At 38.0% G+C, this 18,743-nt stretch overlaps 1 protein-coding gene across 1 annotated transcript in view; it reads right to left on the bottom strand.

Annotated features, from left to right (window-relative positions):
* The window catches only part of necab2 (N-terminal EF-hand calcium binding protein 2), a 192,703-nt gene that overhangs the window by 49,784 nt on the left and 124,176 nt on the right, over nucleotides 1-18,743 (bottom strand). Inside the window, exons 8-9 of the mRNA XM_041794674.1 lie at nucleotides 12,323-12,402; nucleotides 2,996-3,052 (exon numbers count right to left, since the gene is read on the bottom strand). Coding sequence (XP_041650608.1) covers nucleotides 2,996-3,052; nucleotides 12,323-12,402 — 137 coding nt within the window. The remainder of the gene's footprint in view (nucleotides 1-2,995; nucleotides 3,053-12,322; nucleotides 12,403-18,743) is intronic.

The raw sequence follows: 18,743 nt of genomic DNA, 5'->3' as shown, positions 1-18,743 counted from the left end.
ATGCTACATATATTTTAATTATCACATGCTTCGGTATCACTTTGGTCTTTATCTCTTTTTGATCCTTTCAGGCTGTGCCCTGAGAGACTGCTCAGTTTCTTCCATACCTAAATTTATGCCTCATCCTTGTCTTCTTGGCTTTCAAAGTACTCATGTTGGTTCTGAATCTATTTCTTTGGGATGCACACAAAAGTAAATCATGACTTCTCTTGCAAAATCTTCTCCCTCTCAGTGCATATGAGTAGTCTCTTTACCTAATAATCATCTTTCCCCATAACTACTGGACAATTTAGTCAGAGCTCTCACTGCCTGCTGGAATTTTGTCCAGATATCAGCATTCTCAAAGCAGAGTCTCCTGATATTAGCATCCTATGCAGAATCATGCTTCCCCAAAGTACAACCTGTAGCAAAGCATTGGATTTTTATCACTGTTAAATCTTCCATGATCAACTGCAACCGAAATCCTTTCATGCAACAGAAGGATCACCATGAATGTTTTACTTATGTATACTCTACTGTATTTGTTTTATCCTTTATTGTGAAGCACTCTGTCCCATCAGTTTTGATAGTTTGTGCTTTAAACTAAATTATTGATTATCTTTCTTGCGTTAAGATCAGAGGTGTATGATGAATAAAAGATATGTAATCCATAAATAGCTATAGTCCACAATGCAAGAGCACATTGCTGACGTGGCACAATCTGAATGAAAATGTTCATTCTGTTAAAAGATTTAATGAGGAGTGAAACGCTCATGTTCCACACTCATGAACAGCTGGCTGTGCCAACAATAAAAACTCCACTTGCACATCATTACAGGTTGGAAACATGAGCACATACATGCATAACTGAATCCAAATACATTTATATAAAATGTACAAAATGTGCAAGGAAAGTATTTAATTTTTTGCCGAGGTGGCTTTTTGTTAAAATTCTTTATTTAAAGACAAAAAGACAATGGGAATATATTTTACAGGAGCCATTACTCACACATCTGTGTGTACACCTGGAGAATGGCCCCTCCCTGCTTGTGATCTATTGATAGTAGCAATGCATGTGTGTTGAATGAGCAGCATTGGTGCTAACATCCCCGCTAGCCTAGTCAAAAGAAAGCTGATAAAAGATGAGATATATCGAATCCAAACTAGCTGCATAAATAGATGTAATCATTCTGGGTATTCCATTAAATATTCTTTGGACTGCTCCAAAGTCTGGATCCTCTTCATTTTTATGTTTTGGCATTTTGACTCAAAAACAGAATGAAGCCATACCAAATAACTCACTACCGCTATCATTCCTGTTATACAAGTTATATGTAGCTACCACACAGGAAAGCAGAAACTGAAACTGAAGCACACCAGATGTTTTGTCTCCATGTGTTCAACCAAATGCATCTTTCCTGAAAAGATTACGTCACAGCCCACTTAACCTGCATGTATTGGCCCAGCCAGCCCACAACAAAAATAATGGCAGATTTCATGATTGGGTTTTACGTCTTCTTCTCTTCTGCTACCACCATGAGCAACAAATGGTCATGGAGATCAGCATATGCCACATATTATTAGATCAATTGCAGAGTGCAACCAGAAGGGCAGCCAGGATAAAGTTTTGGGTTGGAGAAAAAATTTCCGGTTGTTTTGAGTGGTTTCATGCTTGCATGGACATTTATTTGAGGAAAACTTTTCAAAATGAAACAGAAAGATATCGTTTTTTTCTCCATGTGGATAAGTTTCAACTTGTCTCATCACAAATCTTTAGTCTGAACTGGGCTTAATATAAAGCTGTGATCTGTGGTCAGATAACAGTAAGAGAAATGCTTGGGGTGACTGTGGAATTACATGACATTCAGGGGTTTTGAGATGGAGCCCAAACCCCTGCAGACTGACAGTCAGTGGCGTTTCATTCTAACTTCGCCTATTTCTAAGAAACGAGGCAAACATTTCAGAGATGTGAAGTCAGTAGTTATTCAAATACAGTGGGTTTGTCAGATAGCTCATTATAAAAGTAAATTACATAATGAACAAAGTTTTAACATTGTATGCTTAATTATTCATTTAAGCAAAATTCTGATCACTTTTTAAAACTTGACCTGGTATTTTTACTTTCAAATCATAATTAGGTAGTTTTGGTAACAAACATTGTTGGTCACAGGTGTTGAACCATTAAAATAAAACACAAATGTGGAATGTTGTGCCCTCTAACTGACTTTACTGCTTTAGCTGGGTGGTACTATCTATTGGTGTAAATATGACCAAGGACTTCTTTTCTGTACATGATGAAATTACATAGTGTATGTGATTAGAAACGTGTTATTTTGAAAAATAGAGTTTTGCAGGCTTGCAGACCTCAAAATAGGTTCTGGCTTTATTTATTGCTCTCTAGCATTCTTATCTCTACTTTGCAGTAGGGTTATGTGTTGTAAATGATAACAGTTTTGGCTAGAATTGTGTCAAAAATGGTTTCAGATAGATAAGAGTCAATAACAGAACTTTTTTTTTCCTGAATTGTTATTGAGTTTATCCAACTATAACAGAAAAAAAGCCCACACAACGCTAGTGGCTTTTCATGTTGAGCATGAATTGTTATCAGAAAGCTTATTGCATATCTTGCATTTGCTTTGTGCTTCAAGTCAACTGATGTTTTATTTTCTCTCTGGGTGTTGCAGGTTTATTTATGGTAAGATAGTGTTTGGCACTATACATTTTTCTGAGAAAAAAAGTCACTGTATATAAATTATTCATATCTAGACAACAAAACAAGCATATTTCCTGGGAAATAACACAAAAGATCAACACTTATGGGACCGATATGGAGACCTGGATTATTTTTGGACAATGTAGGTAGTGGGAAAGTGCCTTCCAGTGTTGATTATGTCACGGTTCAATGTCTCAGGATTGTAACACTAAGGCTAAGGTGCAGCCATGGTGGCAGTAAGTGGTGCTGCACCTTGGCTGTGTGCTGCAGTGTACAATGGTCATTTATTTAATGTCTACTTACTGCGCTGGCAGTGCCATCTGTGTCTGTTAGCCTCTGGTGCAGATCAAACCAGACCGTCTGCAGGGAGAAGCAAAACAACAAAAAACAGCACGAACATGTCAATCAGCAAGACTAACAACAGCAACTATCACAAGAAAAGCTTAAAGCAAACATTAGTCACTTACAACAGGAGGTTAAAGTGGACAAACTGAATGCAAATGCACTTAAGCTGTACAAGATGTTGTTTTAGGGAGGGAAAGCTAAAGAATTCAGCAGGGAATACAGGGAGAGGGTGCAGAGAGCAGGCGGATGCATACCAAATAAGACAACGCAAAAACAAATAGAAGGACTAATAGGCTATGAAAACAAAATTTAAGGAAGAATCATATGAAATGTATATTTTCTTAACCCATATTAATGACAATGGGCTGATCTATGAGGCTTATTCTTGACGCAAATCTATACAGCCAAACTTTATGCTGCTATTCTGTCTTTAGCAAGCATTGATTGTGCTGTCCTCAGTTCTCTAGTAGGCCTGTGTTTAGCATGGAGGAAGCTAACAATAATGGGAACTTTCACTACCAGAGGTGGTGGTTTAGCCACGAGTTTAACCAAAGATTGCAACTGACACGAGATAAAGCAATTAATTTTGTTGTCTCCATTGTAAATATGGGAGAACTTCCAGTGAGAGCTTTAAAGTGACACAGTACTCACAACCACAGTGCAAACTGTCAGCATGTGAATACTTTCTAAAGGTGCTCTGCCTGCCTTCCTCAAGAACATATGGCAGCATTTATCACACATGACTCCATTTCAACTGTTATCAAGGAAATGTTTCATCACTTTACTTAAGTGTGTGATATTTTGATAGATAAGGCTAACAACCCCATCCTCCTACTGAACCACCAGTAGCAGGTGCTTGTCAAACTCTCAACAACAGAAAATTCTTCACGTCAGCTTTTGTCAAGTGGCTATACTCCAATAAGGTCATCTGGATGCTATGGTTATTGGTGTCATGCAACTGTGTCACACTCCCTTTAATAACAGTTGCAGAATCATTTATTTTTATCTTAATCAATGGGCTTATTTGGGGGTGTAATGTGAGCAAGCTAGTGTGAAATAATGCTACTTGGCTGTCAGGTAGGACTCAGTGGTTGCATTACTCTACACTGCAAAATCTGAGGAGTAATTTTTCCAGAGTCATACACACTTTCCTCAAAAATAGTAAAATTTACTCTTTTTTTTCATTGTGTTTATCACCAGTAACTGCCAGAGTTGGAGCAAAAACACAGGGGAAATTCTGCTGAAGTTAAACTTTAACCACACCCACTTCTTAAGTGCCAGTTCAGCCACCAACACAGCCAGAGCTGGCTGTGAAACAGCAGAGGTGAGTGACTTTTCTTAAACTCATTTAAAATGGAGGTTTAGTTCATAATATAATGCCCCATATAATGTTTAATTTATAGTGCAGAGTTTACATTAAGCCAGAGCTTAAAGGCTTACCATTTAATTTATTTCAGAGCATTGTTGTCATGGTTGTTGTCCTGTGTTCTTTTGTTGATGTGATTCTTTGCGTTTATATTTTTGTTAATGTGTTGGAGAATTGTTTCTCTCACTGAAAGCTTGTAGGTGATGGCAGGAGCTCTGGACAGTCATGGCTACAGCTCGTTAGAAATTGCTGCAGCTAATTAACCTTGCAAAGCAGATGGATATGCATGTTTCCTTGTTTCTCACTGGTGAATCCATCTTGCAAAGCTCCCATCTGAACTGTTTAGGCCTGGTTAGACAGTGACAGGGCCAATCAGTGACGAGGGGCAGTACTTTCAGGCACAGCAGAGTCGTGACGTAAACAAGCAGCAGCAAGAGCTGGTGCAGTTATGGAGGAGGAGATCAGCATGGATGCTGCTAAAACGCCAGTTTATCAGAACTTGGCAACATGTCTTCGTGGGAGGCCTGGGTTCGAATCCAGCCTGAGGCCCTTTGTCTCTCCCCCATTCTTGACCCTGTTTCTGACTCTATCCACTGTCCTCCTCTATCTAATAAAGGCACAAAAATGAATCTTTATTAAAAAAAACAAAAAACAAAAAAAACAAAAAACAAAAGTTGAGTACCTACATGTTTATAGTTGCCATGTTTCACGTTATTCCTCAGTAGCCGCGCACCGCAGCTCAAAAGCAGCCAAGTCACATGTTTTATTGCTCTGATTGGCCCGTAGAGATGTGATAGACAGAATGTTCACCCAATCACACTCCAAGTTTTTTTTCAAAGCCTCTGCCTTTTCTCAAACATTTCCTATTGAAGCTTTCCCAGAGGAATGTGTGAAACAAATCCTTCTGGCGTGTCAGGTTAGCAGCTAATCCTTTGCAATCAAGCTCTCCTTTGAATTCACCTCATGTTGAACCTTCAGACACACATGTATACTACAGTGTCCAGTCAGGTAACCTGGCTCCTCTTCAACTTTTGAAGCTAGTGTTTTTTCAGTGAGTTATTTCCTTTGTCTAACATCTGTTTATCCTAACTCTTGTGCAGTGTCTCTACTTCTCTGCTGGTACTTCTGCCAACCACCAGCCAGTACACTCACCATGGTTTGCAGTATTAATGTTATGAAATGAGCTTCTTTAACCTTACTACTTCATCTTTTGCTCTGTTCCTGGGTTCTTGTCATATGTTGATCAAGATATTTCCTTTATTATTAGAGCACTCCCTCTAAAACTTGTATATAGCCAAAAAAAAAACCTTATTTGTTGTTCCTCCCTTTACGAGGTGCAGAAAGAGAATAATCTATTAGGAGTAAAATTTTGCTCTATTTAAAGAGGAAAATTAATCTATTTAAAGTATAAAAATACCTTGAACATGAAGCCTTACCCATTTCTTTATGGAGAAAGAAACGGAAAAAGTGCTCTATTCCATATGGAAAACAGCTCTGGAATAATTGACTATAACACTCTACTGAATAAAAAACCAGTTCTGTAATGAGTAAACCCCATTATGTTCTATATTACTCTGTAATTAACTGCTGTAGACTTGTTTTTATTTAGTTAGGCATGGAGTACATAATCATCATTTTGAGATAAGAGTTAACATGTCTGTAAAGCTGAATTCACAGATTTTGCCAACATTTAACATCAGTTAAGCTAGGTGGGCTAACACTACAGTTTGTTTATGGGTGTCTGGGTTTGAAGATGACAAGAAATTGATCTTGAAGTTTTCTCCCTAACTTTGTCTGAAGCATTGAAACCTTTTCTAATAAATCACAGTAAGCCCTGCAGGTTTCAGTCATCAATGTGACTGATGAGTATCACTGTTGCTGCTGTGAATGAATAGTGTCTGCAAAGCTTGCAGGGTATGGAGACTTATACCAAACACAGCAGGCAAAGCACAGTGGGCAGGTGATATACACACTCATGCTCCCAAACACACACTCAGTATGAAAGGAGCTGTATGATAGAAAAAGGGTTCTGGGATGAATAATTTGGGTTTAATATAACACAGTTAGGTCACAGCTGGACTGAAATTGAGGTGCTGGGTTGTTTGTTGTGACGCACATGGAGGTTTTCTAAGGTAGGCTCACTGCTGCTGTTTTCTTCACTGTAAAACCCAAATTTAAATCCCTGATGTATGATATACCAAAAAAAAAAAAAAAAAAAAAAGAATAATAATCATCTCATTTCATTTCTAGCTGTTTATATCTTTCTATATTGTGACATTGACTTATTGTGTTCCTATTAAACAGATATGACTAATTTGCTCACAGCCACCAAGTATCCTTCATACCTCATTTCTATATACTACAAATATCATGACCATATTGAATTTATTTTATTCTGGCTAAAAACATTCCAATCTTTTTATTGAATTAATATATGCAAATTACAGGTTATTGTGTTATTGTCGGTGAAATCTGATGTCTATGTTCAGAGCATGACGTGCATAAGAAGTAGATATTCTCTTTGCTGATTTTTACTATTGAGATTGTGGCCTCATTGCTGGGTTAAAATTGTCTGCATACAGCATAAAGCCTATTTTGTAAATTCTAGCTCCACAAAGGGCAAAGTCAACAATAAAGCAGGGCCAGGGCATGCTTTGGACTTTAAGTTGGCTTTCCATGTATCAGCTGAGCACATCCTCATTCTGATATTCAAATCAAAAGACTTTCATAACTGAAAATACATACATGATACTGATGTATCATTTGTCTTCCCTGAAGTTTTTGAGCTCTCTTGTCTTCTGGGGTCCTCAGGATTCATTCTGTAGACCGTACTGCCTGGGGATTTGTTTGACACCAGCTGCTTTACAGCTGATATCTGTCTTATTTTTATTGTCATTATCATAACTGACAGTGGGGCTGATCAACATTAACTAGGATCATTAAAACAATGTGAAAATTATTGTTATCTTGATTAATATCAGGCAGATCAGTCTGATATCATACACTAATACATAACACAGACTTTTACCATTATTGCTGACATTTTACCCATTTTTGTTCTATTAATTGCATCTTATTACCGTAATTCATACGTCATGTTCAGTAAAAACCCCTAGCTTGATGAATTTAATGTTCATTTATGAACTTCTCTTCTGTTTTAAATTGCTTTATATTCCATTATTTGTAATTGACTCAACATCATTGCAAATGAGGGTTGCCCCCTCAGTGATTTCTTGAGTACTAACAAAGGTTGATTGATAAATGTTAGAAAGTGGTACTTAACAAGTATCAATTGATCACACTACCAAAATATGTTGACTTTTGCTATTTTTTGACACAAGACTATATAATAACATAACGTTCAGTCAAATTATTGAATTCACTGCTAATTCTTCACATATGGGTGCCACTGTAAAGTCATCTGGATCTTTGGTACGGATGACCTGCTGTGGACCCACCTGACTCCATCGTCATCATCATTATAATAATTAACTGTGGATCTTCCCATCTACAAATGCTTCATCTCCCAACATTGTCCTTACTTCTATTATCGTTACTAGAACAGTTATTTCAGTCTAAAAGCAATTCTACTTAAACTGCCATAATTGATAATAGTTCTCTCTATATCATTATCATCCTACCAGCTAATGCTAATATTGCACTGGTCTGTTTTCTATCAATCATGGTTATTATTGTTAACCCTTCACATATCACTATAATCGTTATTGGCGTAATTTCCATATATTACAAAATGAGAAATAAATTAATGGCCATGACAGCCATAGATTTGCCTTCTATTTGTTGTTTTGTTGTTTCTCTTGTCCCACTTTCTTCACCTCCCTATTGTCTTTTTCCGCCTCTCTCTCTCCTTTTCTACTCCTTTTTTAACACAGCTTAAGCAGATGGCTGTTCAACGAGAGTCTGGTTGCTAGGCCGTTAACCCCGTAAAAATCTGAGGGCCCACCACATGATGGTCACCACCAGAAAGCTCTGATGCTCAGGATTCTGACCATGTTAACAATTCCAGGAAAAGGACACCACAGCAGCCACAAATAATGCATTTGTCAGGCTAAATACAAACTAATGATAATAAAAGTGACACACCATAGAAAGCTATCCTTTACTCACCTGATCATAATATTCCATCAAAAACAGTCCTGCTGCATCAGAAAGAGTCCCCTGCAAATCTAAATCCAGTCAAATAACTGGATGATTTGATTGACCAATATAGAACTTCAATGAACATCCTCAGTTTTCCCTTCTTGACTTCCTCCCTGAGCAGGACTAGCATTTTTTACAATGCTAAATTACTTCAATGCTGTGTCCCAAGAATAAGCTGGATGACAGCGACAAGAAACGACTGTAGAGGCTATCTATATATCATCAGATAGTGTAATGTTGGGCAACTGATCCTACTTTTTTACATGAGATATCTGGGGCTCACATAGTCTGAAAGACTATGTATAATGTTGGAGGACTTGTTGGTGCTAAAAACCATTTTGCCTAAAAAGGAATGCCTCATATATCTCGTGAAAATGTGGAATACAGACACTATCATGCAGAGATAACATTTACACAACAGCAGCCAAGTGATTCAGCTAGAAGGACTATTGTCATCATTAGAAACTCAGAGATCTACCATTACAGGACAGTGGCCTGCACACTGTCAAGAGCGGTATAACTCTTTTGCTGAGAAAATCACAGGAAAAAAGAAGCTGTATCACCTTGCTTGTCAGTGTTCAGCCTGTGCATCACCTACAACTGAAGCGCCTACAATCAAAGGCATCATTCTGAGAGTAATTTTTCAAGGGGAAATATATTTTCCTGTCAGAAGCACACAGATAGTGATAAATCTTGATATTTTGTTACCAAACAACAAACTCACTCCCAGGGGAGAGCACAGGAAGACAGCAAGAGGAATTGAAAGTCATCCCGAATAACAGGGGTATCATGAATATGTCAGTTTGAGGAGGATTTGATGCTAACACGTGTTATCACAAAGAAGTGGTGCCAGTGTTTTCATTTCACAAGGCTCCACATCACTCAGCATCTTATTATCTAGTCAGCAAACAATTCATGATTCACTCTGATACAGTGCGATAAGATAATTTCATTTCTGCTCTTGCATGCTTTAATACTGAGATCCATGCAGGTAATAGCAGGTTTAACAGAGAGGTAAAGACAAAGCCACATTCTGTTATTCAATTTAACTCTAAAATGCCACATTCTACTTTGATAAAACTTTAGCAGCAGTCTAACTGATCTTCTGGAGATATAATTCAGCAGAAAATGTGTGTGCTGAAAACACACTTTACACTAAGTATTCTAACCTACTTTTTTCACTCTACTAACAATGTTTCTTTTTATTTTATTACCTCCACCAAGGAGGTTGTGTGATCGGCAGGGTTTGTTAGTTTGTTAGCTTGTTTGTTAGCAACATAACTCAAAAGGTTCTGGACAGATTTTGATGAAATTTTCAGGAAATGTCAGAAATGGCATAAGGAAGAACTGATTAGGTTTTGGGAGTGATCTGGATCACCATCTGGATCCAGGAATTTTTTTAAAGGATTCTTTACTACTGGGAGATAGGGCTAATGGTGGAGGTCTGCGCTCTCCGAGTGCTTTTCTAGTTTATTTTGCCTCTATAGTCATTTTTAGGGTCGTGTCTTCTTAGATGGAAAATATTTCAGTTTGGAAAATGACTTGAAAATTTAAACTCCTGACCAGTGAAAAAAATCATGTTATCATGAAAAACAATGATCATTGGTAAACTATATGGACAAATGTATTTGGCCACACCTTGTGGAGTGCAATATTTTTGAAAAGTTTCATACAAATATTTTGTAGGCAGTGGAGCTGAGCAGTGAATTTCTTCACAGCTTAGAAACATCTAGTAGGGTCACGGTGTTATGGTGGTTGGTGGATGGATAGCAGAGAATAATCATGGTTCATCACAACTAACTAGTGCAAAACATGAATGAGATACAGCAACAGATGCAGCACCCAGTAGTTCCTGGAGCACTCTTTCACCTAACATGCTGTGTTTCCACAGCAACAATAATACTGCCACATATTGTGTTGGTGGCTCTACTACAGTGGTACTCAGGTAAAAAAAAACCCACACACATACTACATTTTAGGACCAGTCTTTTTCTTGTTAATGAAGACATTTAAGTGCAAAAATTCTACATATTGTAGAAAAAGGCCGGTTTTGATTTATTGGAGGTAGATCACAGTGGGAGATCTGTTCACAGGCCCAGGAAGTGTTCTACTTTGACCCTGATTAAACATTGAACTCCTCTCTGCTTTTAGAATTCCCTTCATTCATATGATTCCCTTTCTTCACATATTCACCCTCCTCCCTTCCTTTCTCTGTTGCAGTCCTCTGTGTTAAGTTATTCTTAGCCTTCTCTGTTGTAGTAGAGTGCTCTCCCAAAGACAGCTGACTCTGCTGGGGCCCCATTAGCCTTAACATTTTCAGTACCGGACAAGATGCAGGCAATGCAGAGGAACAGAGGGACAAAGAGGGAATGGGAGGAAGAGTGGTTAAAGGGGGGAATGACAGATGCAAAAAAACAAACAAAAAACAAACAAACAAACAAACAAAAAAAAAAAAGAATAAAATACAATTTTAAGGGGGGGGGGCATTTAGGATATGAGAGTTTTGCTACAAGGATAAAGAAGAAAGATGAGAAAAGAAGAAAAGAACCAGTTTGGAACAGGCTTTAACATGTCTCCACTGTCTTTATTCAACCCCATTGTACTATTTACCACTTGGTATTAATTAACTCCTTAAGTCCCCTTAGTCTTCTTTCTTCACTTTTTCTTCCACCAAAATCAGTCTGCTGTTTTCACAAAGAAAAAAATCGACTGTGTAACATATAAAACTTCTGTGACTTCATCAGAAAAAATCTGAATTTGCATTGTTCAAAAGGTTAAAAATTGACAAGTGGGCTTTCAGGAGATTTTTCATGAACTTGGACAAAATTATAGCTTTTTGTAATGAGAGATCATTTTAAAGGATGAAAAATAATAAGAACAAAACAGACAAACTGACTTATTCTTTTTAGACTTTGGCTCTATTCATCCAATCTTTGATGTGTATTTTAAATTTTGCAAGTTCATTAAGGGCATTACCAACTCCCCTTTTTTGGTGCCACACAAGATACAAAGAGGCCTTAATAATGTATTGTTTGTGGGTACTGAATAAACGTGTCATCTCCTCTCTTAAAGTCCATGTGGACCAGATCCTGACAGTTTGCTGTCTAAATGGCAGGTAAATAAAGTTGGTGATATTACTAGTTTACTGATAAGAAAATAAATCTGGGTTTGCAACACAGACTGATCATACTGAGGACTAGAAGGAAACCACTAAAGCTCCCAGAGGTGAAACAGGTGTAGGAGTACGCAGTGAGAGAGTCCTATTTTCAGGTTTCACCAGAATGGCAAAGCAGAAAGCTGAATACTAATGTCAGGAGGTTCATCCCTGTGTGTGTTGGAGGGGCTTCTTAAGCCTGAATATTACATAATAGAAAGTACTGCACCATTGTCTCCTCAACATATTTTTGCAGCAGATAGTCAAGTCACTTTCTGTTGTCTGAAGAGATCTCTCCAGTTAAATTTTTCTAATTTAAGACCAAAGCTCCCCTGGGTGCAAGTATGCAACTTAATGTGCAAGCTGGGCATGAAAATGACAAAGTGCCAGTTAAAACCCCATCAATGACTGTTACGCTTCAATGTGCTCCATTTTGCGCCATGTGCAAATAGGGCTCTTGGGGTTTGATTAAGGGTGGAGTTAGAAAGTAGTGGTTGTGGTTAAAGGGAGGCAGAGTAAGCCTCCAGAGAAAGTAAGTCAATGAAACATCATCCTAAAGGCAAGGCAGTTGTGTGTAGTTTTATGAGTGTGTTTTTTCCTTCACCTTATTCTCCAGTCGTCCGATTAGTTCAGCCAGGCGGTTGATCTGAGCCTCCAGACCTTCTTTTCTCACCTCTATTGCACCTACAACAAACACAAATGCACACACACATTCTTAATAATCTGAATGGAAAAGAAAAATACATTCCAAAATGCATTAACTTATTCCTGAATCGTGACTAGATTGAATGCAGCTTGAAATGAAACAAGACAATAAGTCAGTGGAGTGAAACACTCTGAATAAGGTGGCTGTTGTTCAGACTGTTGGGGCTGCACTGATTGAATGATATTTCGTTTGAATTTCCTAATTGGTTTTGTGGCTGACAGAACAGCCTGGCTTTACAGTAAAAGCCAGCAACACTGGACAAGTACTAAACAATATATAGAGAGCTATGATGATTTATAGTATAATACCTTTGCCCCTCACTGCTAAGTCTGCCTTCCTTATTTCTATCCTTTTATCATGAATATTTCAAATAAGTTCTGAAAGGGCTGATTAACACGCCTTTATATCTGTTTAATTCTCAGGGAACTTGGTCTATTCAAATCCAGTGAAGAGACAGCAAAGGCAGCTCCTTGAAGGGCTCTTTTGGGTCTTATTCTAGGGGGATTTTTTAATATCAAACCCAAATTGGCTCATCAAAATGATTTTATGGAAATATTTGGCAGAAGCATTTACTTTTGACCATAAATTTCACTGGTTTTCTTTTCATACCTTTTTATTGATCCACAAATTCTAATGAAGTTTGGTGGCCCCTTAATTTTGGTTTAAGAAACAGAGTTTTGATGTAAACCACTAAAAAAGTTTGCTCCAATGGCTCATTAGCAAAATGTTAGCTCAATTAAGAAAAAAATTCCCATTAAACCAGATGCCTGTTGTTGAATACAGTGTAGATATCTGATCGGGGTTGCCTCATGCTTCTCTGTTAGGATTTCAGCATGTGAAATAAACATTTGTCCACTTCATATTGGATAAGGATGTTCTTAATATGAACACAATTTTCCAAATTATGTCACACTATTTTTACTGTTTGTGCTTATTTTCAAATACCTGAAAACTATAACTCTATAACTTAAAGTGCATATAAAAATAGTCACTCCATTGCATGATTGCCCTTTTACTGAATTTATAAATCAAACAGATTTCTACAAATTAATGTCACTTCAATAAAAATATCCAATCTAAAGAAGTGACTGCATAAGTATTCACCCCCCTTCAAGTCTGTATTTAGTAGAGTCACTTTTGGCTGCAATCACACTGCATTTTACTCCATTCTTCTTTGCAAAACTGCTCAAGCTCTGTCAGGTTGCATGGGTATTTGTTGTGAATAGTCTTTCTCATTTGCTGCAATGAATTCTCTGTTGGACTCCAGAATATTCACCTTGTTGTGTTGAAACCATTTCTGTGTAGCTTCCGCTGTATGCTTCAGGTCATTATCTTGCTGGAAAAAAAAGTCTTCTCCCATGTCCTCTAGGATTTTTCTATATTCTGCCATATTCGTTTTACCCTCCACCATTACAAGCCTTTCAGGTCCAGCTACTGAGAAGCATCCCCACAGTATGGTAGTGCCACCACCTTGCTACATAGTGGGGATGGTGTGTTTGTAGTGATGTGCAGTGTTTGATGTTTGCCAAACATAGCATCTGTCTGATGGCCAAAAAGAATTGTCTCCCACTTGACCATGGAGTCTCCCACATGCCTCTTGGTGAACGCTAGTGGAGATTTGATGAGTTTTCTTCAACAGTGGCTTTCTCTTTGCTAATCTTTCACAAAGCTTTGACTAGTGAACAACCTGGGCAACACTTCTTGTTTGGAGAGTCTCTCCCATCTCAGCTGCTGAAGCTTGTTACACCTTCAGAGTCGTCATTTGTGTCTTGGTAGTCTCTCTCACTAGTCTCCTTGTACGGTCACTCAGTTTGTGAGGATGACCTGATCTAGGCAGATTTACACATGGGCCATGTTCCACTCATTTCTTGATGACGGATTTAACTGAACTCTGGGTGATGTTTAGTGCCTTGAAAAAATACATGTATCCATACCTTGACTTACACTTTCATTAACCTTTTCTCTGTGCTTCTTTTGTCTTTATGGTGTAATGGTAGCTAGGAATACTGATATCAGTGGCTGAAGCTTTCAGACACAGATATCTTTATACTACAATCACTTGGGACACATTCACTGCACTCAGGTGATCTTCATTTCACTAATTGTGAGACTAGTAGCACCAATTAGCTGGATCCCTGTTGAATTAGGTCACTTTAAAGGGGGGTAAATTACATTATTTTGCAGAAATCTGTTTTCACTTTGACATCAAAGAGTTTTTTGTCAAAAAGCCAAATCATATTGAACTTGATTGATTTATGAAATCAGTAAAAGGGTAAGACATCCAAGACCCTGCATACTTTTAATAGACATTGCATAAGCGCCTATAGAGAGTTAGCCGGGCAAAGTAGGGAATCAAAGTAGGTTGATAAAAGCTTCTTTCTTTAGTGTTCCAAGCACTTTGGTAACTCTAAGGACACTGAGAAGGTATATATTTTTTTCCCTCTCATTCACCAAACAAGGTTATTGAACCCCTTTCCTTTTCAATGTGACTTTGATTCCAGCTAAGATGGGCAGCTGGTTCAGCTGTCCTGGGCTTAAAAATACGAAGATTTTGGCAAACCTTTAGTATTGCTTTGCACAAACTGCGCATCAGAGTCAAGTTAGCAGCACCAAGTTAATCTTAGAAGTTTAAATTAAGTGGTTGGATAAGAACTTAAAAATTAAACAGGGCTCCAGGGTCAAATTAGCAGTAAAAATATGCAAGTTCACCTTAGAAGTTTAAATTAAAGTATGAAGAGAGTGCTTAAAAATTAGACAGAGTGAAGTAATACTTTGAAAAAAGCTTTCTGAGAGAAAAGTTTCACATTTTTGCCCCTGTCACAGTAAGTCACCTTTCTTCAACAATAAGCTAGAGGGTAGCACAGAGAAAAGCGGTTGGAGCAATACCTCTCTGACAATGATTTGAAGCTTGGAGGGAGTGACCTGGTAGCTCTTTTTGAGGAGTTGGAAGTGAAAAGGGCTGCTCTCTGTATGAGCTCCCCCTCTCTCCTGAGCTGAGCTGCTGTACTCTTTTGATCCCTGATGGCTCCCTCCTAGCTAATTGGAGAGCTGGCTGCCCACTCTTCATTAAAAGCTTTAACAGACAGTCAATTAGGAGCTACCTCCCTCAGCCTCAGACTCTGTTTCACACACATGAACACACACTCATCCAGTAAAGCATGGTTTGTAACCATGGAGACAGTCAGAGATAAAAGCCCAGCAGCGTTCGATGGACTTTGAAAATTAGTGTCCCACTCAATTATAAGAGTGTGTGAGGAATTACAGCCAGCAATTGTAAAAATCAGGTATGGGGGTGGGGTCTGTGACTTTCTCCTCAATTAAACATGATTCGAGTTATTCCTAATCCACCTAATTTAGCTTTTAATAAGTGCCAGCCAGTATTTCAATCTGTTGATGTTGAATTATCACAAAACTCAAATGCTTTCACACTGTCTATCAAATAAAGTTCATAAATGTTTGCTTTGTTATCTTCTGTTCTGTTCATATTTAATTAGAAAGTTTTCATCAGTCAAAGCTGACCCAGCAGCTTACACAAATATTTTTTAAATTCATTTTAAACTATATTGAAAAAACTGTGAGATTGAAAAACAGTTTCAGGACAGCCAAGAAAACTTTACTTCAATAAAATGTTCATGTCAGAGTACAGAGATGGCCCCAATTTGAGAACAATATTATGTAAAATAAATGATTTTGGCTGTAAAGGCTGCTTTTTTATGATAGAACTATATCATTTTTGCCCAAATGATGTATACATTCGGTGGTATTTTAAATCTTAATTTTACATCTAAATTTGTGAAGGATTGCTTAAAAAAATGCATATAATTGCCTGATGTGAACACAGCCTATAGACCCACCAAAGTTTGGGCTAAACCCCGGATATCAAAAACGTCTTTTTCTGCCTCTCAAAAGAAGTAGTCTGATCAGATTGTTAATGACATAAGGTAAACTAAAAGAAAAATTGGAGTTAATTTAAGCAACAGTCGAAGAAATGTTTTCTTATTGTGATTAGAAACCGTTCCCTGCTTTTACAGACATATGTCTAAGCAGACTAAGCAACATATGGCAGCTCCATGGCATTCTCCAATACAGACATATAATGTCGGGCACAGCTGGTGTGCAACACAGATGTATAAAAATATACAAAGAGTCATGTGCACATATTTTTTACACTGTATATACATGTTTTTTAAATACATACAATTGGCTGTTGTGGGTAAGAGGAATGGTGTCCAGATGCAAAGCAGAAACCACACTCATTATGCTGTAAAAGTGTCCTTTACAGCTTTCCTGCTGCTGGAAGCAGAGGAAAATGGCTTTTATAACAAAGCAGAAACAAGCAAAATAATTTTCATTTTGATTTTAGTACACCGACAGACACTGGGGTACTGGTTTCAAGTCATAGCTCAGAAAACTTAACCTGGCTCAGCTGATCTCATTTTAACTCCCATGAAGCTCTTACATGAGTGCACAACAGGTATTTTCATCAGAGAGGATTACAAATATTTCAGTGCTTAACTCCACAAAAGCCATGGAGTCAGCATTGTACAGATACTTTATTAAGTAAGGGGTGGGCCTCCTGGAGGTCTTAAAAGGGAACAGGCTCTTCATCAGAATGACAGCTATCCCTCTGCTAGCTGATAGGTCTGCCTTAAAGAGCTACAAGCATCGTAACATATGATGCCTGCCTATGAATAGGAGAGAAACAACCTTGATAATGACACATTCATTGATTTTTGCACTTGTGTCTACACCAATGATGAATCCAAAAGTAATCGGCCTTATTCATCATTTGTTAGAATCTTATACAGATATTCTCTAGTTTAGGACCCTAGCTTCAAATGTGACACTCCCAGACAAAGTATGGTATTGATCAATGAAGGGATTATGAACAAACAGAACAAAGAAGGGAGAACTTGAAAAAACTGGTAATAATGATCCAGGTCCATGCATTTAGGATGGTGAGTGTCCACTGACTGTCACCACACCCTCAGGAAGTTGCAAGCCATTATGTGATGGTAACCTTGCATCCATCTTACAAAACTTTCAGCTAAAATATGTGTTCCTGGTCAGAGACTGGACCAATCAGTGTCAATCAAGTAGTGGAGGCGGTAACTATGGGTGTGGTTTAGTTGTACTGCAGGCCTGTAAACACTGGCTGTCATGAGATTAGCATGGGATGTAGCTATAGCGGCAGTTTCATCACAATCTGACGACATTCTTTTATTAGAGCACAGAATTACCCTGAAAGCTATTCCTGGTGGAAAAATGACCAGCTTTAGCAGGAGTTTGATTTACCAATGCTGCCTGTGAAGCTTGCACCAAGTAGTTTACTCCTCTGCGACTGTGTCGGCCTGCAGCTTTTCCCAGTTTTGCTTTTGTCTGCCCATTTCTGCCACTTTTGCTCATGCCACTTCTTTTTGCAATGTTTAACCTATTTTTGCATTTTTTTCATCCTGACACATGTGTACATAAGTCCTTGCTGTGAAGTCTGGCATTACTTTCCAAATTATTTAGTTCAGTGTACCCATCTCCATTGTCAATATCACAGATAAAAGGTAATTCTGTTTAAAAAAAAAAAGGGGGGGGGTTTATATTTTCAAAAAGGTTGTGGTTTCCTGGTCCTAAGGTTTAGCCCTTCCTGAAGTATTCCCTTCCATGGCCACCGTTAGTTTGAGCGATACCTGAGGCACCCCTGCTGTCTCTGTTTTCCATTACACCACTTTATCAAATATATTGAGGCTTGCATTGTGGAAGCATATTTTAAATATTAAAAGTAAGACTAACCTCTTCTACACTGCAGCACAAGAAAAATTCATTATCTTCTCCCTATCTTCTACAAAGGAAACTTAGAGCAAAAGGTAAGTAAAAAATAAACAGTCAGCAATTATAGTCAATGAACAGGAAGATATCCAGGAAGCATAAAATCAAACATGCAGCGTCTTGCAGAATTAGTAGTCACTGTTAAAATTTTAAGGTATATTTGAACACACGTACTTCTGTATCTGAAACTCTATCTGTGTCTGAAAAATCAATAAACATTTAACTGTTGTCCACATGCAGTAAAACTCCGGAGAGTGACGGATGCACTAAGAAGAGAGGTGCACTGAAGCATTGTACACAGTAACAATGAATCCTTCCATATCCAACTTTAGAGGTGGTGGTGGATATTTTTAGCTCCCTTACGCTCTTCCCCCCTCTCACTCTTACTCCCTGCCCTTTGTTATTTTATACTTCAGTCATCTCCCACTCACTGCTTTGTCTTTTTTCTCCTTTCTACTGCGACTGCCTGATCAATTCACTGTGAAAACTCACACCTAGT

The sequence above is a fragment of the Cheilinus undulatus genome, linkage group 9 (genome assembly GCF_018320785.1).
Source record: "Cheilinus undulatus linkage group 9, ASM1832078v1, whole genome shotgun sequence".
NCBI lineage: Eukaryota > Metazoa > Chordata > Actinopteri > Labriformes > Labridae > Cheilinus > Cheilinus undulatus.
The sequence above is the reverse complement of the archived record's forward strand: the minus strand, read 5'-3'. Positions and strand labels throughout refer to the sequence as shown.